At 42.1% G+C, this 25,428-nt stretch overlaps 1 protein-coding gene across 1 annotated transcript in view; it reads left to right on the top strand.

Annotated features, from left to right (window-relative positions):
* Window positions 1–25,428, top strand: part of NARS2 (asparaginyl-tRNA synthetase 2, mitochondrial) — a 1,353,496-nt gene that overhangs the window by 1,001,817 nt on the left and 326,251 nt on the right. Inside the window, exons 7-8 of the mRNA XM_044072015.1 lie at window positions 3,426–3,524; window positions 3,627–3,664. Of these exons, the coding sequence (XP_043927950.1) occupies window positions 3,426–3,524; window positions 3,627–3,664 (137 nt within the window). The remainder of the gene's footprint in view (window positions 1–3,425; window positions 3,525–3,626; window positions 3,665–25,428) is intronic.

Below are 25,428 nucleotides of genomic sequence, written 5' to 3'. Positions count from 1 at the left end.
CTAAAAGGTTTATTGATGACTTCTTTTTAGGAGACTTTATCTGGAGCTGAAACCTCCATATAAAGTAAGATAAGAAGGAGTCCATGAAGTGTACACCGGACCTTTCTGGATCTTCCTAGGTCTGACCCTACTCTTGAACCTTCTCGCAAAGTGTCTAAGCAGTCAGATCTGAGTTCATTGGAGCTGACGATTAAATCCTCGGATCCAACAGACTCTGATAACAGATCCACATCATCGGATCCGACATACTCAGAGCCAAAGAAGCTCCTTAAGACCCATTATGCATCATCTATAGATCCTGATCCTTCCCATCTACCATCACCCTTCCTAGAGAGACGCCATCATTCTAAGACCCCCTCAAGTGGCCTCCTCTTCTCGGTCTTCTAGGAGTCTGATGGAAGTAGATGTGATTAGAATGATGAGGAATTTTCTGTCATCACAAATTCAGATAGGAGTTTTCCCAGCTCCTACCGCATTAGGTCCGGAGACCTTCACTGGTACTATTACACCTGTTTTGGCTCCTTCTCTGCTCCGACCTTCGACTTCAGGGCTCCTGGATCCGAGACTCCTGGAACTGTCTGTGTTGGATCTGGATATTGTTGTATCTTCGGCTCCAACACCTTCACTGAGCAAGTGTGTTGGATCCGGATGACTCTTGGAGCTGTAGCACCATTGCCAGATCAGAGTTGTTGGAATCGACTGTGAAGTTGTTAAAGAAATCTCTGCCCCTTGGAGCCTCGGCTTTGGACAGCTCAGCCCCAATCTCTGCCTCAGGTGAGCTGCCTTTGGGTCAGAGGGAGCTGACAGTCTGGAAACATGTCTTCTCAGCACAGTCGACTTCCTTCTCTCCAGGGCATTCTGCCTTTGAGGTAGTGGAGAGAGTTTTCTCTACCTCTAGAGGAAGGATGATACCCCTCTACTTGGATCTGTCTTCCCAATCTCATATGTCTTTGTGCCTTGAGTCTCAACACTCTACTCCACAAGGACAGCCAGCCCAAAGTCTCCAGACTACCCAACAGGGTATACTCATATCTTCTGATACTTCTCCGGAGCATCCCGCTGAAGAAGTCACTAGGAAGAGAAAGTGCAAGAGGAGGCACTTAGACGCTCTTCAAAAGTCAGTCACTGAAGGTATTGATTTTGATAAGAAAGAAGGGTTCCCAAGATCAACACCTCATGACGTATCATTTGGAGACATCCTGGAGATCCTCAAGCAAAGGCGTGGTTGGTCTACCAATAGCCCTTCCCAGGAGGAATCGGTATTCCTGAAAGCTTTTGGGTTTGGCCTGCCTACCTCCTGTGTGACTCTGCCCACAGATGAGCTCATTGATTTGATCTCCAGACAGGCATGGAAGGATCCCAATGCTGTTGAGCCAATCCCCAACAGAACAGACAGGGTCTTGGCACAACTGAAAGGAAGAGAATTCTGGACCAAAGGATTACCAGTAGATGCCATGGTCATAGCAGCAGACTTAAAGAAGGATCTCATGGAACAGAGTTCATCTGTCCATCCCTCTAACAGGGAGTCTGGGCTTTGGACAAATTTGGGAAGTGTGTAGGTCACTAAATTGTTTGGCAGACTTTACCAGACTTCAGAGGGATTTGATTAAGAACTTTCCAAATCCCTCTCTGGGACCATTACTTCTGAGGCAGAGAGCTTTAATGACTCATAATTGGCTGCCCTACATTCCATCTCAAATTCATCCTTGAGGCTCGTTTCACATACAGCTGAAGGTACCTCAAGGGCAGCAGGTTCAGGCATTTCCATTAGGAGACATGCCTGGATGCACCTGCATGATTTTGAGGAGCCCTTCAAGTCCTCCATCATCGCTTCCTTTGATGGAAGTTCTTTGTTGGCCCCAAAGTTAGACACACTGTCCAGGTGTGAGCAGGATGGTAAGACCCTGTCTGCAGTTTGCATATTTTTTTCAACTCTTCAAAGAACCTTCTGTAAGAATTAGTGAGGTTGTCGAAAAATATGTTTCAGAAAATCCCAGGGTCTTTTCCATGATCCACATGGAGATAGTTCCCCCAAGGGCAGAAGGGGGAACTCTAATGGAAGATGCCGCCCATGCAGTAGAGGAGGCCCGCAGAACCATGGATTTAGGGACACTTTCTCTGTCAGATCCTGCCAGTGTTCCTGAAAGGAGGCCCAGTTGTCCACCTCTGGAGGCAGTCAGAGGTCATCTATCCCTGCACCAAAGAGTCTGGCTAGATATTACAAAAGATTGTAATAGAGGGGATTATTTCTAGAGGTTATATAATATCCTTTCCCCTACCCTACCTCCACCCCCAGTAACAGTAAACAAAATTCCAGATGTTCCACCCAGTCAGAGAAAAACAGCAGCTCTACAAATAAAAAAGCTGCTAGAAAAAAAGAGTCACTCAGGAGGTCCCCCAGACCAGAAAGAGTCTGGAACTTACTCAAGATTTCTTTGTAGTGCCAAAGAAAACAGGCAACTGGAGACCAATTTTGGATCTCGGTGATCTGAACAAATCAGTTTGGTATACAATGTTCTGGATAGTCACAGTTTATTCCATTTTGCAGTTCCTTCAAAAGGATGACTGGATGTGCTCAGTAGATCTTCAGGATACATTCTATTACAAAAAAAATGAACAGCAATCTAGAAAATACCTATGCTTCTGGCTGGGAGCCAGTCATTACCAATTCAGGGCTCTGCCTGCTGGCCTTACCACAGCCCCCATGGTGTTCACCAAATGCATGGCAGTAGTAGTAGCTCACTTGAGACTACAGGGATTCCGGGTGTTTCCTTACTTGGCCAACAGGCTCATAACCTCTCCAACCAGGCATCTTCTGATAAAACCATGAGATTATGTACTCCAGGTTTGCTCTCATCTAGGAATTACCATCAATCACTACAAATCTCAGCTAGAACCGTCTCAGATATTAGAGCTCATAGGGGTCTTGTTCAATATTTTGTCAGTGACAGCCTCCCTTCCCTTACCCAAGGATACAACTATTCATTTTCAAGTCTGAAAGATAATTCAAAATTCTTCCCTATCTGCTCAATTGATTCTGCAAGCCTTGGGATCATTGTCCACTGTGTTAGCAAGATATACCATATGAGAATTCTTCAATGGACCCTAGCAACTCAGTGGTCTATTCTGCACCAACCTGTTTCCACTCAGATCAGAATAACTCAGGCATGGAAAAAGTACCTATTGAGGTGGATTTGCTCAGATCAGATTTTACAAAGCCACCCCTTCATTCTTCCAAAGCCCAAAGCTGAGTTGGAGCTGAGGTTCAGATCCAAACCCACTTGTTGAGGTAGAATGAAAATGGGCAACACAGATGGAACATTATGTTGAGTACATAACTTTTTTTTATATCAACTCTTGCGGGACAAAAATGTCAACTAACTTACAGTAGCAAAGTTACTCATTCTGTTCTACTTTGCCTTTAGGTAATGGAAGATCTTTTCAAGGCTGCCACATCATGTCTTCTTATGAAGTGTCCCAAGGATATTGAGCTTTTTCATAAATACATAGCACCTGGTCAAAAGGTAAATGCAGAACAGTTTTTACTCTAAGTAATGACATAAATAGTCTTTACTGGTTGGAAATATTTATTAAACTGAATGTGGTTTCCTTTCCATTTTTTTCAGGACAGACTGGATCTAATGTTAAAGAAACCCTTTGTTGTGTAAGTGACAATATTATTTTGCTAAGATGCGCATGTATGGAACTTATTTTATTAGGATATTTGAAGTAACACATCTGTAAAAGCACAGTGGATTATTAGTTCTGTGCAGTGTAAAACATTCAGGTCAGTATACAGGTCAATAGGGGAAACAGATGCACATTTGCTTGTGAAAAATCATAAAACAAATTGTCACTTTGTTGTTTCCCTAGGAGTGTGTGTCTGAAGTACAGGAGTAGTTGTGGAACTTGCATTGTAGCTGATAATGTCAGCATGGTCAAATTACAAAGGGTTGCAGAAGTGGTAGTGAGTTAGGTTGAAATTTTTCTTTTATTCATTAGATTTGCCATACTGGGAGAGGCATATTTTCATTGCGGACCCAAGAAGCAAAGCTCCACTAGAAGAGGATTCATCACATTTTTATGTAAACTTACAGAAAATGAAACACATTTGTCTTTATTTCTCATGCTTCTTTTAGTTCTTATTGCAAACTGCTTGTGTATGTGACCTTCAAAAATGCTTGCTGGTTTAAATCTGTGCTCCCAGCTAAAGCAGAAAATTGGATGTAATGAAGCAATGGTTTGTAATGTAGCTGTAGAACACTTTCAGAAAATGCTTCAGTTGGCAGGGACACAGCAAACAAAAGAAGTAGAAAAATGTAGATGTGGATATGTAGTAGTTTGATAGTGAATTAATATTTTTGTGATGCAGAAGACAGAGATCATAGTACAGGATAAGGCAGGATTGTGAGCTACAGTAGAAAGAAGAGCATATTGACAAAGTAATGACTTAAAGACTACACAGAAAATATTTTCTTTTACTAGGAGGAGGATGTGGAATTAATGACAAAACTATGATTACATGCATTACTGCCTTTGTATGTCAGCCGTGCATTGTTACATACTGATAAAAAAAAAGAAATCCATTGCTGTTACTGCAGGTATTACAGGAGTATGATGTTGGCAGTATTGTCCTGCTTTTATCATGTACACCTTTTCCTACATTCCCAAGGGCAGCCACCCAGTTGCAAAAAAATATTCGACTGACTTCCAAGGTGATCAGAGTTTTAAAAAAGTTGTCTCAGTCCACTTGCCAGGCTGTTTAACAGCCCAGCTTTGGGCTTGCTAAACTTACTGTGGCCAATGCGCATAGCTGCTGAGGACATCTAAAATGTCACTCAACAAATATTTTTGCAAGCTGCTGCTTGAAGTAGCAAGGAATCCTTTTCTTTGGTTCAGGCTGCTTCAGGTGTCTAAGGCAATCTAAGATTAAAAGTGAAACTTGACATTAGTGTACAGAAGCAGAGACAAGAGTGTAGGATTTTTTTCCCTTTGGGCCACGGTAGTGCAGCGGTTAGCATTGTCGCTTCACAGCAAGAGGTTCTCCTGTTCAATTCTCGGCTGGAGCGCCTTCTGTGTGGAGTCTGCATGTCTTCCCCGTGGTCGAGGGATGTTAAAGATATGCAGGTAGGTGCAAGCATGAATGGGTGTGCATTCCTTGAAGGTTGGGTGTCAGGCTGCCAACCTTGCACCATAAAAATCCACTGCCAATCATTAGCGGACCGGAGTTCCCCTGTGGTGACCCCTAACCAGGAAAAGCCGAAAGACATTACTTTTACTTTTCTTCCTTCATTTGGAGACTGTAAGCCATCATGTAGTTGGGTAAGTAATTTGTGTGTGTATGTATGTGTGTGTGTGTTTGTATATATGTATGTATATGAATGAATGAAAACATTTATATATGGGACATAGCTCTAATACCTCTCAGCTGTCCAGATTTTCTCAGAATGTCCAGATTTTTGACTCATATTTTTGGTCTGCTCCTCATAACATTTGTGGTTTTCTGGATTATTGTGGGAAATCAGTGAGGATTCTGTTCTATACCAGAATGCTTTTTAAGTGCTTCTTGCCCCAGTACCTGCTAACCATCAATCTTCCCTCACTGGGGCTGTGTCCATTCATTCTTCCTTACTAGATGATTATCTCTGTGCTGTATGGAAACAAGAGTCACCTGGAGAGGCTTGCCTCCAGGACAGTGTCTAGCTTCATGCCAATAAAGGCAATCCTTTAAGTAGGTTTTAAAGAGACTATCTTTTTAAAATTGTTGCTGCTACACAGGCCATAATTCTGGTGTGGAACAAGCATAGAAGATACTGACTAAGGCCCGGGTGACCAAAGTTTGATTTGCCACATAGCCACTTGGCATAAACGACATTTAGGACAGGCATGCCCATCCCTTTTCTAAAGATTCCACCTACATTTCTTTTATACCCTTTACACCATTCAGTAGTTCTGTTACAGAGGGTTTTGTATTTGATTTCTATTTCTTAATAATTACTATTTTGGCAGCCAAGAGTATTAAACTTATTGGGGCCCTACTATGCCTAGGCAATTAATTTTCTGTATCCAAGCTCAAATTTCCATAGTTTAAACAAATCCCTCCCTCATGTCTGACAAGGTACCCTGTAGACAGTTTTTTAAATGTACTAACTCATTGTGTTCCTAAAAAACATGTTCCCGGGCACCCTTCTTTTTCCCATCATACCTGCAGCAATTGCTATCTGACTGTGTAAAAATTATTAGAAGTCTACTTGGGATAAAATATATATATGCAAACACTTCCATGCAAAAATCCTAAACCTTCTAGATTTTGTTGCATTCATGGAAGCCATACAAATATGTTCTCATTGTTTCTTTATATATTGTCATTCTATTCTCATTTCTTAGTCCTTTATAACCTCTTGTGATTGATTCTTATAGTCATCATGCATTATTTTATACGTCTTGCTAATTATCTGTTTTTACTGATCTAGATGCGACTGTAGACTCAACCAGACCTGGACTTTCATTTAACACTGCTCTGCCCCTTCCTTTATGCCTATACTCTGGTATCAGTATCTGGCAGGGAAGGCAGTCTCCATCCCACAGTCTGAACTTATGCTTGGCCTCATCCCACTCTGACTTTTTCTTCCCTAGTTATTTGATCAAAATACCTTGGTTCCTTTGGTGATTTTCTCCAATACATTCCTGCCTTCTTTTGCTTACTTTCTATGCCACTACTTTGCGGTCATCCCTATTGGTAAAATCTCCTTTTTATTTCTGTGTTGACTTAGTTCTCAAAATATTTTCTGCTACTTTGTAAATATATTATTCTGTATGGTTAGTAAAAATGTAGAAAACAGAGTGTGAGCACATGAACACTAGGAAAATATGACCACTGAAATGAGTACACACTCCAAGGCCAGAATAGATATAGATGAAGCCTCCAGATATGCGGGTGAAAGCACTCATCTTTTTCAAGCTTTAATAAAATTGTTTATTTACAACCATAGTGTTGTGACAAAGTTAATATCTGTTCTGGTCTTGGAGTGTATACTCGTTTCAGTGGTCATATTTTCCTATTATTCTGTATGGTTGTTATTGTTCTCCTTAAATGCATGCATTCAAAATCCTACTCTCTTCTTATTTCACAACCCCCATTTCAACAATATTTCTTTCAACTTTGATTTGTAGTCTTCTGCTTCTGCTTTTTACTAAAGTCTTAACTGTGTAGCTCTTGGGTATCCTTCAAATGTGATAATCTTAAACTACCTTTTCTGTGGGGAATACAACTTATCTCACTTATAGTTTGCCCTCTTTCCTTCCCAATAAACTTTTTCAGTGTTTTATATTAATTGTGGCTTCTCCTATGGTTAACAAAAATATGCCTGACCTGTACACAGTATTTAATGGACTGGAAAGTCACGATTTTCCAACTTCTTAACTTTTGTGTTGTCTTTTGTTTTATCTCTTCTTATATATCCTTAGTTACCGTAATAGCATCTTTTTTAATAAAAACACCTAAATACTTAATGTTATCATGTCTCCATAAGTATGTGTATTTGCTAAACCAGTTTGTGTGGGACATAGTTCATTTCTGTTACATTGGTTTTTTTCTTCATTTATTTTATATCCTGAAAAAAAGTCTCAAAATGTTTCACAATATTGAAATATTATTTTCTGGATTTATCAAGTACAAAATAATATAATTTCCAAACAAAGTTAATTTTTCTTGAGTACCATACCAGCCTTGAATGTGTGGGTCCTTTGTTTTATTAGCCAGTGACTCTAAGTAGAAGAGAAATAAAGGAGAAAGAGGATCCACTTGCTTGGAACCTCTCTTCAAACACAGCCTGTCAGAGAGGAATGCTTCTACCTTGATTCTTGCCCCTGATCCTTCCTATATCACCCTGCTTAACCCAATTATTCTGTCAGGAACATACCTTTCAAACTCTTAGACCAAGAAATCTGGGCAAACTCATAAATAAAAGTGGGACAAAGTTGAATATAACACAACAACACCACCACTCCTCACTTCCGTAGATGAACAACCAGGATCCAAATGAAACACACATCTTCAGATAAAACTGTTTTAATTCTAGCGCCTCAGTGTAAACACCTTCTTGGAATACAAATCTCATCAAACATCAAGCTTATATACACATTATACATCAATTAAATAATTAATTAACTCATTAAAAGTGGGATAAAGGCCCAGAAGTAGGGACAATTTTTTAAATAGTGCTTTTAGAATGCTTTTGCATTAGCATGAATTTTTTTGTATGGTATGAAGTCTGAAATTCAAATATCTGTCATTGTTTTCTAACTTCAGTCTGCAATGATTTGCAACTAATTTGCCAGAAAACCAGTTTTATGGAAAATGGACCAAAAAATATGAGGCAAAAATCTGGACATTCTGTGAAAAACTGTACAGTTGAGATGTACTCATGAGACTTCCAAGACTGCTGCACATTCAGTAACAGCTTAATTATAGCCCTCCCAGTATGGAAACAGAAACTCAGAAGAGAAACCCAGTGGACTTTCATTTCTGGTAAATTTCAGTAACTGGTTAGTAAGTGCACTACCTGGGTGCCAGGAAAAAATAAATACAGAGAACCTGAAGGAAAATCAACTACAAAAGGTGAGGAAGAAACACTGACTGGATAGCCTACTGCAGCTGTTTAGCAAAAAGCAGTGCAAACTCCAGAAATGACTTTTGGTAACCTAGAGGAAAATATAAGACAATTGCACACAAACCTGTTTAAAATAAATGAAACACTCATTGAGTATATCAACTCAAATAACAAAAGGCTTGAAAAAATTGAAGAGACTTTAAACAGATATTTAGATGAGGTGATAAAGCTGCAAAAAATCAGATGTCAAAATGAAGAAAAGGTTGGCTGAATATGAGACTGCTCAAGAAGGTTATTTCAAAAAATAATAGAAATAGAGGGCATAGCACACAGAGAAAAACCTAAGATTTTCTGCTGTACCAGAGAAGCTGGAAGGAACAGACAGTATTAATTTTGTGAAAGAACAAACAATTAATTGGACTGGTATTCCACAGCAAGAGTTGTTAATTGAAAGGGCACATTGTGTGTATTATCCAAACTTGGCTATTAGAAAGCAACCTAGACCTTTCATAGTAAAGATGCAATCCTGCCAGCAGAAGGAGTTTATTCTGACAAAACTGTGGCAGAAGGACAAAGTACTAATAGTGGGAGACAGCAGAGTGTTTGTGGAGAATGATTATTCACTATACACCACGCAGAAGAGGAGTAAATGTATTCCACTATTCAGGGAATATTAAGAAGTAGGTGTGAGATTCAAACTGCTGTACCCAGCTGTCTTCAAAATGTTCTTTCCTGGAGGGACAAAATCAGTTTTGAATCAGTATGTGCTAAGGAGGAAATACAAAAATTTGTCCAACAAAAAGTGACCTGTGAAAGAGAAGGAGATTCTGCTTCTTGTTCTTCTGGTAGTAAACTGTGCCTGTGAAACATTTTCTAGTATTTCAATGGAAAATGCTTGAGAGAAGGAAAACAGCACAAGAGTTGACTGGAAGAATTGATAGTGCATTGGAAATGAAGCAGAGACAGGATTTGGCATATGGAAATGAACAGGAATAAAAACAGTAACTTGCAAATTGACAAATGTGAGATTACAAAGCAATAATTATATTTGTAAAACATGGCAGAACAAGAAAATCTGGAAATATTGGACTTTTGTCACTTTGTTAAACTTGTAGGGGACTTTAAACTTGTAGGGGACTTTAAAGCATATGTCATACTTCATTTCATTAATGTTTGCAAAACCTCATTAATGTTCGGAAAAATACTTAGGAGAGGGAAAAAGGAGGGAGAAATGTAACTGTAAGTACATTTTTTTCTTAATAGTAATATTTTTTTATAGTACATGATTTTCTTTGCATGCTATAAAGTAAAGTTTTCTCAGTTATCTTTAAGTGTAATCAGCATACTAATTTAAACAGATGCTCCCTTTTCCTCCATTCTTCTTTCTCTTTGTTCACTTTTAAGAAATGTAGACACTGCAGTGCAAAAATAAAAAAAGAAGAAAAGTCCGGTCAAAAGACCATGGAAAAAAATTGATGTACTTTTTCTCATACTTGCATAGGGTAATGACTGGATTAAGACCCATAGCTTGATCTAGTAACAAGTTTTAAGAGAATCAAGTGAATGAAAAAGAACATTGAATGTTATAAAGCTTTTTTCTAACACATAAATGTATGCTGAGTAGCAACTCTGTGTCTGGTTCTCATGTCTCCAAGGAGGCACTCTGATAAAGAAAAATGGCTAGGAGATAATGTTTTCTGAAAGCATTCAAGTGTTTTCCTGTCTGGGAGAGCTATAAAGATAAGACAAAACCAGACAGCATTTAGTAGAACCACAGGCTGTACCATGCATCCTAACATGGATAACCATTCTTTTAGGTAACCCAAGTATGTGATTTGGGACACTTGTTCTTCTAAGGAGGGTAAAACTTCAATATTTGAAGATGTACATACTCTGTGTGTTAGTGTTAAGTTAATAGGTTTTAGGGGCGTATTCAGGGTGTGTTTGATTTTTTTGTTTGAGGGCTTTCAATAAAACAAAAACTAAGATACGACATAGGCTTAAGGGGATATGACAAGAAACAACTGTATAAAAGTTCAACCTGCCAAACAAGTGTATACATGTAATACACAAACTTGAACTAGACACTTAAAAAAGCGGTTATACATAAAAGGTAGGAATAATACCTTTTTAACACAATGATGCTTTCTGTAATGTCTTTAAATGTTAATGGTCTCACAGATAAATTGCAAAAATGAAAGAATAGTGAATTATATTAAAAAATGTAAAGTGCAAATAGCTATGCTACAGCAGACACACTTGGAAAGCACTGAACATGTGAATTAGATAAAGAAAGGTTTCCAGGATAGTTATGCAGCAGAATACCTGGGACAGAGGAAAAGAAGCATACTTATATTAATTACAAGAGGAGCTCTGATAGTGATAAAAGAAAATAAAAAAGATGATAATGGTAGATTTGTAGTACTAAGGGGCTACTGGCTAGGGAGGAGGATTACACTGACATGTATTAATATTCCACCTAAAACCTCTATAATGGAGCTTAAGAAAATTCTGGGAGAAATAATCAGCTTTCAGCAAGGAATAATAATTATAGAATTTGATTTACAGCAGCAGTGAAGCTGTGTCTACAGGGACCAGTAAGGAAAATATAACAAAAGATAGATTTGTGAAGAAATTTATGAAAATATTTGGTATGGAAGATGTGAATTCAGTACTAGAAGTTCTGAGTGAATTTACACATCATTCCCCAAGATACAAAAACTGTGCTAGGCTAGACAGAATTTACATTTCACAGGCACAAGTGTATTTAATTGAAACTGTTGATATGCGCCCAATAACTATTTCAGATCATGCGCCAATAATAGCTAAAATAAAAACACAGAGTAATAAAATAAAAATGAGACACTGGTGCTTTCCCTTCTGTCTGGTGAGCAAAGAGGAATTTAAGGAATGGGTTGTAGAAATCATCCCAGAGCTATTAGAGAAGATAGAAATTTCTTCTGAAAATGTAGCTAGGGAGTGGAATAAAATTAAAGTGGAGTTTAAAAAATAGGGTGAAAGTAAAAGAGAGAGAGATATGGTTAAGAAGTAACCATACTAATTTAGAGGAACTGACAATGTTAAAGTATTGCAGAATAGGGGGAATCTTACAGAACAAGAAGAGGAGCAGCTGCAGAATGCTAACACAAAATAAGAGATTACCTTGATAATATGCATGAGTTTATAAAGATTGCTTCTAAGCAACTGTTTTTTGATAATAACTGTAGAGCACAAAAACTCAGGCAACAGAAAGTAGAAAGGACTTGTCACCAAGCTAAGGGGACCTATGACAAGGAAGATAAAATGAGATCCTGTAGAGGTCCTGGAAATAATTTGGAAATTCTGTGAAAGTTTGTATAAAGCAGAGAAATGTGGAAAACAAGAAAAGATACAAATGGAAATGTTTGTGGAAGTATTAAATATGCCAAGGTTAGAAGTAGATGAGGCTCATTTACTAACAGGACAGGAGGACATGAGATAAAATTGGTGATGTATAACCAATCCACAGGAAAGTCCTCAGGAATAGATGCAGTTCCTGTGGATGTTTGGAAGCAAGGAGGGAAAAAACTGCTAAAGAACTGGAAGGTTTTGTTTAACAGTATTTTTAAGAGAAGGGGAAGTACCAATATCCTGGAAGAAAGTGGTGGTGGTTTTAATACTTCAGAAGGATAAAGGCCCATCAGATCCAGCTTCATATAAGCCCATGTCAATACTAAACTCTGATTATAAAGTGTTTATTTCTATAGTGGTTAAAAGAATGGCAAAAGTGATGCCAACATTGATAGATCTGGATCAGTGTGGTTTTGTGGATAGGAGGCAAACATTTGACAACATTAACAGAACACTGATGATTCAGAAGGAAACAAAATGTAAGAAAATACCATTGTTGTTGATGGGTTTTGATGCAGGCAAAGCATTTGATAGAGTAAGCTGGGACTTTGAGCAGAGCAATGGAAGCATTTGCATTTTTTGATAAAATTACAAGGTTGATTAGCAGGATATATGAGGGATCAGAGGCAAAAATTAAAGTGGGTGGGTTCTTCTATGGTAATGTTTGCTTGAGTGGAGGAATCAAGCAGGGGTGTCCTCTTTCCCCCTTATTATTTGAATTATATTTAGAACCATTGGCAAAGAAAATAATGGACTAAGAAAGTCAAGGATATAATTGGCATGTTTGTCAAGAAAAGCTGGCTGTATTTGCAGATTATATTATTTTATATCTGATAAAACCAGAAAAGGACATATCAGTGTTGTCGAACATATTGAGACAGTTTGAAATCTTTTCAGGATACAAAATTAATAAAAATAAAACAAAGACAATAGCTGTAAATTATATACCTCCACACAAATTGGTTCAGCAGTATCCGTATTTATGGGGACATGACAAAATGAAATATTTAGGAGTATGGATTAAAAATGATTCTGGAGTAGCAGCTAAGGAAGAAACTAAGCAAAAGATAGTACAAAACTGAGAAATTGGAAGCTCTGTTATATGGATGTGGATAGTAAGATACAAGCAGTTAAAATGTTTTAGTCCATTTAGTCTTATACACAGGTCAGGCATATTGTTATCAACCAGAGGAGAAGTTGTGGATATCAATTAATAAAGAGCTGAAGAATTTTATCTGGGTGAGGAAGACAGCAAGAGTCAAGTGGGATAAGCTGATTCTTCCAATAGACCAAACTGGACTGGGATTACCTGATTTGCAGGGGTATTTCAGACCGACACAGTTAAGGCTCCTGCTATATATACCACAAGTAGAAACTGGTAATTTAAAGGGGAAAGGGATGATGATGAAATGGGGGGAAGCTCAAGAAACAAGGAGAGGTTAGGATTTTGGATGCAGATCTTTACAGACCATAACAATAATCATACAGAATATTATATTCTTAAAGTAGCAGAAAGTATTCTAAGAACTAAGCTAACACGGGAAAGGAAAAAGGAGATTCTGTTGATAGGGATGACTGCAATTAGGGATACAGATAATAGGCAAGAGGGAGTTGGAATTTGTTGAAGAAAACTGACAGAGGAACCAAGGTACTGGGAGCAAATAACTAGAAAGAGAAAGGTAATAGAATGGGAAGATGCCAAAAATCTGTTTGGACTGCAGGTTAGAGATTGCCTTCCATATCAAGGATTGATATCCAGTGTAAAGGGTTAAACTAAAATGCATGTGTTCTAGCAGGCAGGTATACATGACTGCAAAGGTTTCCTAAAGCCATGGAAAAAATACAGAATGTTAAGTTTGTGAAGTTTCGTTTTTCTGAGCCTGAGGCAGCATTTCTTGTTAGACATGTAGCAAAAAGGAAACTTGTACCTTATTAGGTCAAAACATAGATAAGTACTGAATGTGTATTTCCTAAAACTTGTCTTTTTCCTATTGGATATATAGTAGTGATCTGATGGATGAAATGCACTTACCAGATAGTTTCTATTGGATGTTAGCAATGGTCTTATAGATAAAGTTTATTACCATGATAAGAATTTGCTATAAAATGTCTATGAAATCCTTTGTTCAGGGAGACATGACTTTATGAGTACTGTCTCTCACACGTGTGTTTTGTACTTTAATAAAAGAATTGTACTTTGATCTGCCAAGAGGCTGAAGTATTTATTTAAACTAAAGGGTATAGGCAAAAGAGAAAGAAATAGGGGGGTCCTAAATGAAAGACCAGCACTGACAGAGTTTTTAGTAGAATCTAAAACAGAAGCTTTTAAAAAAGGAATAAATAGAGCACCCCCCTCCCCCCACCAGGCCAATGGTCAAGGAGCCTGAATCCTCACCATTGACACTGGAGAGGGACGTTCACTTGGAAGAAAAGTAGATACACACGATATTTCCAAATGCAGTTCTCTGTATCGAGCATAATTTCGCTTAAGAGTGCACAGGGAGCACACTTAGTCCAGGGGCTGGATTTCTCCCTCTCTGTCTCTCTCTGCAGCCCCCCAGTAAGACTCCTCACTGGCACAGTTGAGTCCTCGGCCGAGTGTCCATGCCAAGTCCTCCACCACTCTGTCTGTGAAACTAGTACTCTTTCTCCCTGCTCCAAGCAGCTGACACACACCATACACACACACACACACACACACACACACACACACACACACACACACACACACTCTCTCTCTCTGAGATTTGATTTTCACACATAGACACACACACATGCCTGGGAAAGGCTAGCACAGATTTACTAGCTATGTCCCCTTCTACCCAGACTATAAGGTAGTTACTCTCCCTGTTACTCCTAATTTCGTTTGCCGCATTGCCATTCGGTCATGTCAAGCTACTTCTCTTGAGCTAAGTACAATATTTTTCGTCATACAAAATTCTAAAACAACCTTTTCTCACAGAAAAGTTATTAGATAGTTTTCTCTTACCTTATCGCATTTAGCGACTATCCTTTCTTGAGTCCTTTCAGTTCCTTTCCTCCTCTTTACTGCAAGGTAATTTCTTTTTTACCATCGTTGGTAAACCCCCTTTCCTTCTTATCTTTGGGTAATTCTTGACCATTGCTGGTATTTTTTCTGTTTTTTCCTTCTTTCTTTCTAACATGGCAGATAAAACAGGTAGTCCAGGATTTAAAAGATGTTCAGATTGTGGCCATAAATTACCTACTTCAGATGTGCATTCCATGTGTGTCTGTTGCTTGGGTGTGCCTCATTTAACAGTTGACCCGCTCTGCGGGATTTGTAAGAATTTTTCTAACAGGACGTTGATTGAGAGAAAAAATAAATTGATATTGAAGGGTCTACTTAAATCTCCTTTTTCAGAGGCTATTTCTGGGTCAGAGGCTTCAACCCCTACAAGATCCCATAAGAAAAAGAGTGATGAACATATAAAGGCCAAGTCTCTTCCTTCATCCCCTGCTGGGGACTCCCACGAACCGAGACCCAAAAAGCTAAGCTTTCCACTTCGGATTTGACGACTTTGGCTCCAGCACTTTCGGTACCTAGACCTTCGGCACCGAGGCCATAAGCGCCATCTGTGACTTCGGCACCGACTAGCGTGCCCTTTACCATATCGGTACCGAGGGGCTCCTCGGTTCAGACTTCTTTACCGGCACCGACTGTGCAGTCGATGCAGACTTTTACGACGTTGATGGATTTTTCAACGCCCATTGCCCTTTCGGCTCCGACAACTTACCCGGCACCGACTACCCTCTCAGCACTGACAATTCAGTTATTGGCACCGATATTTTCGGTTCCAGTTTTAGCACCAACAACCTCTTCAGTACTGACCTTATCGTCGGTGCAGACCATGACTTCAGCACCGATTATTTCCTTGGTGCAGACACCTGTAGTTCAGCTTTTACAGCCCCGTTGTTTTCAGTGCAGACCCGCGAGGTGGGCACCGAGCTTGCTCCATCTTTGGATAGATCTGACTCCCCCTCAACCGTGTCCGTGAAATCCACTAGAAGCCTCTCTGAACATGACGTGTTGCGTCTTGTGAATCAAGTGCTTTTGGCCAGAGGTATCCTGCCCCCACAGGACCTATCCTTCCTTGGGACGTGATCACCCTTTGCCAAAGACTCCTACTTATTCTCCTCCTTCATTGCCTTTGAAGCCCCTTGGTATAGCACAGTCTTCCCCCTCTATGGTTCCCTTTATGGACCGCACTAAGGAGCTGCAGTTGCCTTCGTGGCAGGAGAGTTTTGCTATGACCCAGGATGTCAGCTGTGGCGTACGTAATTTGGTGTTTCACAACCATCCACAGACTCCGAGTCGGCAGGCTGAGCCACTTAAGAGAGGGGTGACCCCTGTCCTGGACACTCACCCCTCTTCAGGTGGACCGGCCTTCCAGCTAATGGAGAAGGCTCTGGCGTTGACTGGCAATCCTGTGCTATCACTCTCACCGCCCTCCTCTGGACCTCTATGTACACAAGTCGCTCCTGGCAGACACCGGGCAGAAAGGCCTCAGGATATACTCCCACAGGAAACCCCTTTTGCACTGTCTTCCCCAGCTTCTCCCTCTGAGGAAGTTCATCAAAAAAGCTTGTGCAAGAGGAAGCACATGGACTCCACAGAGATGTCCCTTACTGAAGACACAGACTTTGATGATGGTAACAGGTCCCCTCGCTTACCCTCTTAGGTATCCTTTGGTGATATTCTTGAAATTCTTAAACAGAAAGGTGACTGGCAACCCTCGAACCCAACTTCTGAAAAGTCTGTGTTCCTGCAGACCTTTCTCGCCCGGCCCCCTACCTCTTGGGTTACTCCACCTGCCAACGAACTGGTCCGGCTCATCGTGCAGCGTGCGTGGAAAGCTCCTGACACTATTGAGGCCATTCCCCGGAGGCCAGATAAAATTTTGTCCCCTCCTGCTACTGACCCCCATTGGTCCAAAGGTCTTCCAATAGATGCTTTGGTGGTGGCGACCACAACTAAAAAGGACCTGGCGGAAGAAGAAAGCCAGACCATCCATCCACCCAACAAAGAGTCCCAGGCTCTGGACAGAATAGGGAAGCGTACTTTTGCATCAGCGACCTTTGCAATGAGGTCCCTGAACTATATGGCACACTTTACCAGGCTTCAAAGAGATTTAATTTCTGAGCTCTCTGAAACTTTGGCTGGTGCCGTGTCTGATGAGATCCGTGACAAAGTGGCCTCTCAGCTAGCCACCATTGAATCGATTTCTAACTCCTCCATGCGCCTGATGTCTCATGCATCAGAAGAGGCAGCTAAAACAGCGAGTTCAGGCATTGTTCTGAGACAACACGCCTGGATGCGCTTGTGTAATTTTGGGGAACCCTTCAAGGCTTCCTTTCTCAACACTCCCATCAAAGCCTCTTCATTGTTTGGACCCAAGGTTAAAAGGACACTGGCCAGATGTTAACAGGACGGTAAGACCCTTTCTGCCATGGGTGTCCGTTATTCTTCCCCTCAACGGGCTTTCTCCAGAAACCAGAAGAGTGGGAAGATATGGTACAAAAAGTCTCAGGGTCCTTTCCGTGACACACAGGCTGAGTTCTCCCCTAGAGGCAGAAGGGGGAAGTCACAGGGAAGATGCCCTTTTTGGGGCAGAGGGGGTCCGCATAACCAGGGTTCCAGGAGCTCTTTCTTTGGCCAGTCCTACCAGCGCTCCTGAAGGGCGGCCCAACTGCTTTCCTCTGGAAGTGGCTGGGGGTCGTTTCTCCTTGTACCCTTCTGCCTGGCTAACCATCACCACCGATTCTTGGGTACAAAGGATAATAACCAGAGGTTATCATATTCCCTTCAATCTTTGTCCTGCTCCCGACATTCCACCCAGTCAAAGGGAAGAAGCAGCATTAGAGATATCAAAGCTGCTAAGAAAAAGAGTCATCCAAATAGTCCCTCCAGACCAGATAGGATCCGGATTCTACTCAAGGCTATTTTTGGTGCCAAAGAAAACTGGGGACTGGAGACCAGTTTTGGATCTCAGCGTATTGAACAAGTTTGTAAGAGTACAAAAATTCCAGATGGTCACAATACAGTCTATCCTTCCGCTTTTGGAAAAAGACTATTGGATGTGCTCATTAGATCTTCAAGATGCATACTACCACATAAAATTGGACAGGCCATCAAGAAGATTCCTTCACTTCCGTGTGGGAGCCAGTCACTACCAGTTCAGAGTACTGCCCTTCGGACTCTCTACAGCCCCCAGAGTGTTCACAAAGTGCATGGCAGTTGTAACAGCTCACTTGCGACTACAAGGATTCCAGGTGTTTTCATACCTAGACGACTGGCTCATCTCTGCCCCCACCAGACATCTATTGGAAGAAGCCATGGCATACTCTCTCCTCTCTGCAGAAAGGCTAGGCATAACCATAAACTGGCAAAAATCCAATCTCACCCGATCTCAGTCCACAGAATTCATAGGGGTTATCTTGAATTCAAAGAATTGCAGAGCATCCATTCCAGAGCACAGAATTATAAAGATAAAGCAACAACTAATCCCAATCCTTTCAAGGGAGAAATCCACAGCTCACTGTGTTCTACAGTTGTTGGGTTCCATGGCAGCCACTGTCACCATTGTCCCCCTGGCCAGGTTTCACATGAGGCTTTTACAATGGCTAAAGCTCACCCATTGGTATCCCTTTCAGTACCCTCTTTCAGCCATGATTCGGGTAACTCATAGGTGCAAATAGGATTTAAATTGCTGGATGGCCCACAACCCATCACAGTGATCTCGCTCCTTCTCCCCCCTACAGCCCAAGGCTACAGTGACCACGGACGCTTCCCTGATGGGGTGGGGGGCTATGTCAGGGACAGACAGTCCAAGGTACTTGGTCCGAAATGGAGGCCCATCTGCATATAAATGTTCTAGAGCTGTGGGTGGTGCTTCTGGCGTTGCAAGCATTCCATCCCCTGCTGCCATCTGGGACTATTGCAATACAATCAGACAACATGGCGGTGATCTGGCACATCAGCAAACAGGGTGGAACCAAATCTTACCCACTCTGTCGAGAGGACATGAGGATATGGCAATGGGTGATGGCTACCAACAGTTTTCTTCTAGCAATGCACATTCCTGGGAGTTCCAACGTGATAGCAGACAGACTCAGCAGGTGTATTCTACAACCTCATGAGTGGTCCCTGAATCCCTTGATAGCGGCGGAGATTTTCAACCGCTGTGGTCTTCTTTGCTGCATCCTCTTTGTGTCCCCGACCAACTACAAATGCAGCAACTATTTAGCTCTGATTGCCCCTCCGGGATAGTCACCCAGGGACGCTTTAGTCCACGATTGGCCCTCGGGTCTATTTTATTCATTTCCACCTCTTCCCCCCATTCCCCAGTTTCTGACGAAAGCCTGCAGGTTGAAGAGCAAAGTGATCCTCATAGCACCATATTGGCCTCATCAGATTTGGTTCCCCTTCCTTTGGCCGCACCTGCTAGATCAACCATGGATTCTCCATCCAACCCCAGGATTGATTTCCCATCCACACAATCTGATTCACCCCAACTTGGGACAGCCTGAAGCTCACAGCTTGGCTTCTCCAATTCCCTTGATTGCCAGGCAGAATGATCTTTCTTTGCCAGTACGTGACATTCTTATTGCATCTCATAAGTCTTCCACCAGAATTACTTATCTAAGCAAGTGGAAATTATTTACTTTTTGGCTGAAAGAACAGGTAGATCCTTTTTCAGTACCAGTATCGATAGTACTGGAGTACCTAGCCACTCTTTTTCAGTCTGGTCTATCGGCCTCTACCATTAGAGTTCATTTGGCTGCAATATCTAATTTCCATTATGGTGTCCAAGACTCCTGTCTTATGTCACACAAATTATGCAAGACTTTCATAAAAGGTATGAATCATCCAAAACTCCCTTTTAGAGAACCTACTCAACTATGGGACCTGTCATTAGTTCTACAAGCTTTGACAATGCCACCTTTTGAACCAGCTTCTTCTTGCGACCTCAAATACTTGTCATGGAAAACCTTGTTTTTGGTCGCCATTACTTCTGCCAGACGTATTTCTGAGCTTCAAGCCTTATGCATTAAGATTCCATATTTGATTTTTCATAGAGACAAAGTGTCATTGAGAACTAATCCTTCCTTTCTGCCAAAAGTGATCTCTGAAATGTCCATTAATCAAACCATTGAATTGCCAGTTTTCTTCCCCAGCTATTCAAACAAAGGAGAGTATTGCCTACATACCCTAGATATTCACAGGCAAATTTGCTTCTGCTTGAACAGGATTAAGGCCTCTCGTAAATCAGACAAGTTATTTTTGGCCTATTCTGGACCTAGATTAGGATGTGCTGTTGCTAAGGTCACATTGGCTAAATGGTTGAAAGACTGTGTGACCTTCATTTATAGACAATGTAATATTCCATTACCTACTACCATAAAGGCTCATTCTACAAGGTCGGTGGCAACTTCTGCTGCCTTCCATGCCAGAGCTTCTTTACATGACATTTGTGCAGCTGCAACTTGGGCTACCCCTCATACCTTCATCAATCATTACAAATTGGATTTGGCCTCCAGGGGAAGAGTATCTTTTGGTTCTGTGATGCTCAGGAATGTCCTTCCATGAGAGCCTCCCAGGAATAAAGGTAGCTGGGGACTCTATCCCACACGTAAAGCATGAATGAGGATTAACAATATCAGGTAAAGAAGTTAAGTCTTACCATAACGTTCCATCTGTATTGTTTATTCTCGTTCAGTCATTATGACCCTCCCTCCTTCCCCCTCCTGTGGCTTCTAGTGGATCTCACCTTCCGGTTCTTTTAGGTCATTTGACCAGATGTAGCCTCTACCTTCTTTTAACTTGCAAACTCAATCTGAGGTAACAGGGAGAGGGGAATCTGAATTTTTAGCTTGAGAGTTTGTAGCTGACGTGAGCTTTGAAGATGGCCGGCTCGGTTCTGAGGTCAGAACCGATACCCACATGTAATGACTGAATGAGGATCAACAATACAGATGGCACGTTATGGTAATACATAACTTCTTTTTTTTTCCCCCCTGGGCTACAGCTGCCATAGGCTACCTCCCCGGGACTCCGGGTGGGGAAGCCACAGGAACCCACTGTACAGGATACCCACTCTTCCAAGTCCTCCTCATAAGCCTCCACTGAGGAACCTCCACGGAAGTGATTGTGCAAGAGGAAACACGTCAACTCACCTGAGGAGTCTCTTGCAGAGGGCATGGATTTCGATGATGGTGAAGGGTCCCCACGGTCATCTCCTTTGGAGACATCCTTGAAATGTTGAAATAGAGGTGTGACTGGAATCCCACTAATCCTTCTTCTGAGGAGTCCATGTTCCTGCAGGCTTTCCCTGCCCGGCCTTCTACCACTTGGGTGACCTTGCCTGCAGACAAGCTAGTTCAGCGTGCCTGGAAGAACCCTGACTCTGTTGAGGCGATCCCTCAGAGACCTGACAAAATTCTCTCCCCACCCGAGGAACACCCACATTGGTCCAGAGGTTTACCAGTCGATGCTATGGTGGTGATGACAGCCACTAAGAAAAGAAGGACCTAGCTGAAGAGAGTCCTACTGTCAACCCGCCTAACAGAGAGTCCTGGACCGTGGACAGATTGGGGAAGCGAGTTTTTGCTTCAGCAACCTTTGCCATATGGTCCTTGAACTACTTGGCACATTTTATGAGGTTCCAAGGAGGCATGATTTCCAAACTCTCTGGAATACCCGCAGGAAAGGTATCTGATGAGGTGGGGGACAAAGTTGCCTTGTAGCTCGCAACCCTGGAATCTATCTCTAATTCGTCCATGATGTTGCTTTCACAGGTAATCGAAGGAGCAGCTAGAGCTGCAGGTTCAGGCATAGTTATGAGGCGTCATGCCTGGATGCACATTTGTGACCTCGCGGATCCCTTCAAGTCTTCCTTTTTGAATACTTCCATCAAAGCATCTTTTCTGTTTGGCTCCAAGGTAAAGGACGCTCTGGCCATGTGTGAGCAGGACGGTAACACCCTGGCCTGAGTTTTTCCAACCCTCAATGTTCCTTCTCCAGGAACCAGAGGAGTGGGAAGATGTGGTGCAAAAATCTTGGGGTCCTTTCCGTGCCGCACATGGTGATGATACCCCCAGGGTCAGAGGGGTAACAGTTCTGGAAGATGCCCCTTTTGAGGCAGAGAGGGTCCACACAACCGGGGCTCCAGAAACTCCTTCTCTGGATAGTCTTACCAGCATTCCTGAAGAGCGGTCCAATTGCTTGCATCTGGAAGCATTTGGGGGTCGTTTCTCTCTGCACCAACCTGCCTGGCTCTCTATCACCACCAATCGTTGGGTGCAGAACATCATTACCAGAGGTTACACCATTCCTCTCATATCCTATCCAAAACTTCCAGCAAAACTTCCCGATGTTCCACCCAGTCAGAGCGAAGAAGCAGCTTCAGAAGGAAGAAAGCTGTATCTAAAAAGAGCCATCCAACTAGTCCCACCAAACCAATGCAAATCCAGATTTTACTCAAGATTCTTTTTGGTGCCATAAAAGACAGGGGACTGGAGACCCATTCTGGATCTCGGCAGCTTGAACAAACATGTCACCCACACCGAATTCTGGTTGGTCACGGTTCAGTCCATCCTCCCCTTTCTCAGGGAGGGCGATTGGATATGCTCGATAGATCTCCGTGATGCGTATTACCACATTAAAATGGACAAACACTCCAGGAGTCTGCTTCACTTCTGGCTAGGAGCCGATCATTACCAGTTTTGCGCCCTGCCGTTCGGTCTCTCTACAGCCCCCAGAGTGTTCACAAAGTGCATGGCAGGGGTTACAGCTCACTTGAGACTGCAAGGATTCTGAGTGTTTCCATATTAGAACAATTGGCTCCTTACCGTCCACACCAATCATTTTCTGGTAACAGCCCTGCAGTACACCCTTTTTCTGGCAGAAATTTTAGGGATAACTGTACACTGGTAGAAATCCAACCTTGCTCCGGCCCAGCAGATAGAATTCATCGGGGCAGTGCTCGACACTAGATCCGGTCTGGTGTCACTCCCAGCTCACAGACTCCAGAGGTTGAGGCTTCAGCTTCGAGTGATACTCTGTCAAAACAAAGTCTCGGCGAGAAAAGTTCTTCAGGTCCTAGGATCCATGGCTTCCTCCATACCAATAGTGCCTCTTGCGAAACTGCATATGCAAATCCTTCAATGGCTTCTTCTCTCTCAGTGGCTCCCGAATCATCACCCCCCCCCTATGTTTTCAGATCCGGATAACCAACTCTTGCAAACAGGACCTTCTTTGGTGAATGAGGCCAGACAAAGATCTTTAGAGCTGCCCATTCCAGCCCCCTCAGCCCAAAGCCATTGTGACCACAGATGCTTCCCTGATAGGGTGAGGGGGCCATTTCCAGGGAAAGACAGTCCAAGGCACATGGTCTATGCTGGAGGCCAACTTGCATATCAGTGTTCTGGAACTGAGAGTAGTGCTGTTAGCGTTGCAAGCATTCCATCCGGTCCTCCCCTGTGGAATGATTGCAGTTTAGTCATGCAATATGTCAGCAGTCTGGTATATCAACAAGCAAGGAGGAACCAAATTCTACCCCTTGTGTCAAGAGGACATGAGAATTTGGCAATGGGCGATAGATTCCAACTGCTTTCTGATAGCAATGCATATCCTGGGGAGCTCCAACGTGATTGCGGACAAGCTGAGCAGATTTCTTCTCTTGTCCCACTGGTCTCTAAATTCCGAAGTTGCGGCAGATATTTTCAGCCGTTGGGGCCAGCCTTGCTGCGACCTCTTCACATCCCCTTCAAACAACAAATGCAGCAGCTATTTCCCCCAAAGGCGGAGTCTGATTCACGATTAGCCCACAAGACTTCTCTATGTCTATCCCCCCATTCCTCTGATTCCACAGTTCTTAAAGAAAGCCATTCTGTTGAAATGCAAGATGATCCTCCTAGCCCCATTTTGGCTGCAACAAATCTGGGTCCCCTTCCTTCGGCCTCATCTGTTGTACCCACTGTGGGCTCTGGACCCTATTCCAGATCTGATCTATCACCCGCAAGGGTTGACTCATCCAAATCTGTCCTGTCTCAAGCTGACAGCTTGGTGTCTTCACTTTTGCTAGTTGCCAGGTAGGATGACCTCCCCTCTCCTGTGCGTGATGATATTCTTGCTTCTCATAAACCATCCACCAGAAGGCTATACCAGGACAAATGGAAAAGGTTCTCTATTTGGTCAAAGGAAAGGATGCTAGATCCGTATTCAGCAGCAGACACAGTGGTCTTATAATACTTGTCTAAGTTTTTTGAAGATGGAGCTGCAGCCTCTACCATACGAGTACATCTGGCAGGAATTTCTAATTATCATAATGGATTGAATGGTACTCCACTCATATCACTGTGTTTGTGCAAAACCTTTCTCAAAGGAGTATCTCACATGAGATCCCCAGTCAGACAGCCTATAGAGCTATGGAACCTCACACTAGTCCTCCAGTCTTTGAAACAACCCCCCTTCGAACCCGCAGCAAATTGTGACATCAAATTCTTGTCATGGAAATCTCTCTTCTTGATAGCCATCATGTCATGTCAGCCAGATGCGTTTCAGAGTTGCAGGCATTGTACACCAAAAGACCCTACCTAATTTTTCATAAGGACAGAGTATCACTCTGGACGAACCCATACTTTCTTCCCAAAGTTGTTTCTGAATTTTCCATCAATCAGTCTATTGATCTTTCAGTATTTTTCCTTAACTTTTCTAATAAAGGTGTATATTGCCTACATTCCTTGGATGTACACAGGCAATTGCCATTCTATTTGGACAGAATCAAAACGATTCGTAAGACTGACCAACTGTTCGTTTCCTTCTCTGGGCCTAGAATGTGAACTGTTTCCAAGGTCACTTTATCGAAATGGCTAAGGGACTGCATACGTTTCATTTATTCATTTGCAAAAGAACCTGTGCCTCAGAATACTAAAGCCCATTCCACCAGATCTATGGCAACTTCTTGTAGTCTTCCAGTAAAACCCACTGCTTGGTCTTAACCTCGAATGCGGAAGTGGCTGTAGCTGTGAATACTGACGGTCTCCGTTTTTAGTTTTGTATAGGAGTTGGTGCAAAGTATGGCCAAATTACCGATTGGCTGTTTGTAATCTAAGCAACATATTAATTGGCTTTCAATTTCAATCAATATTTTGATTGGCCGTGACCGCGAATGCAGACGGCCTTGCCTTGAATTGTATGGTTTTTTTTCATCTTTGTATTGCCCATTAGAAGGTTAATTTAGAGCCACATGGCTATAGATGGGTTGCTTATAAACTTCATCTTTTCACTGAGTCTTTGCGCAATCAGCCAATGAGGACGATTTCTTCTTTTTTAATAATACTGTCTAACCTCTATCCACAACCGCAAAACCGGACGGACTTAAGCACTCATTTATTCATTACCCAT

The sequence above is a fragment of the Protopterus annectens genome, chromosome 5.part0 (genome assembly GCF_019279795.1).
Source record: "Protopterus annectens isolate FY-2018-M chromosome 5.part0, PAN1.0, whole genome shotgun sequence".
Lineage (NCBI taxonomy): Eukaryota > Metazoa > Chordata > Ceratodontiformes > Protopteridae > Protopterus > Protopterus annectens.
The sequence above is the reverse complement of the archived record's forward strand: the minus strand, read 5'-3'. Positions and strand labels throughout refer to the sequence as shown.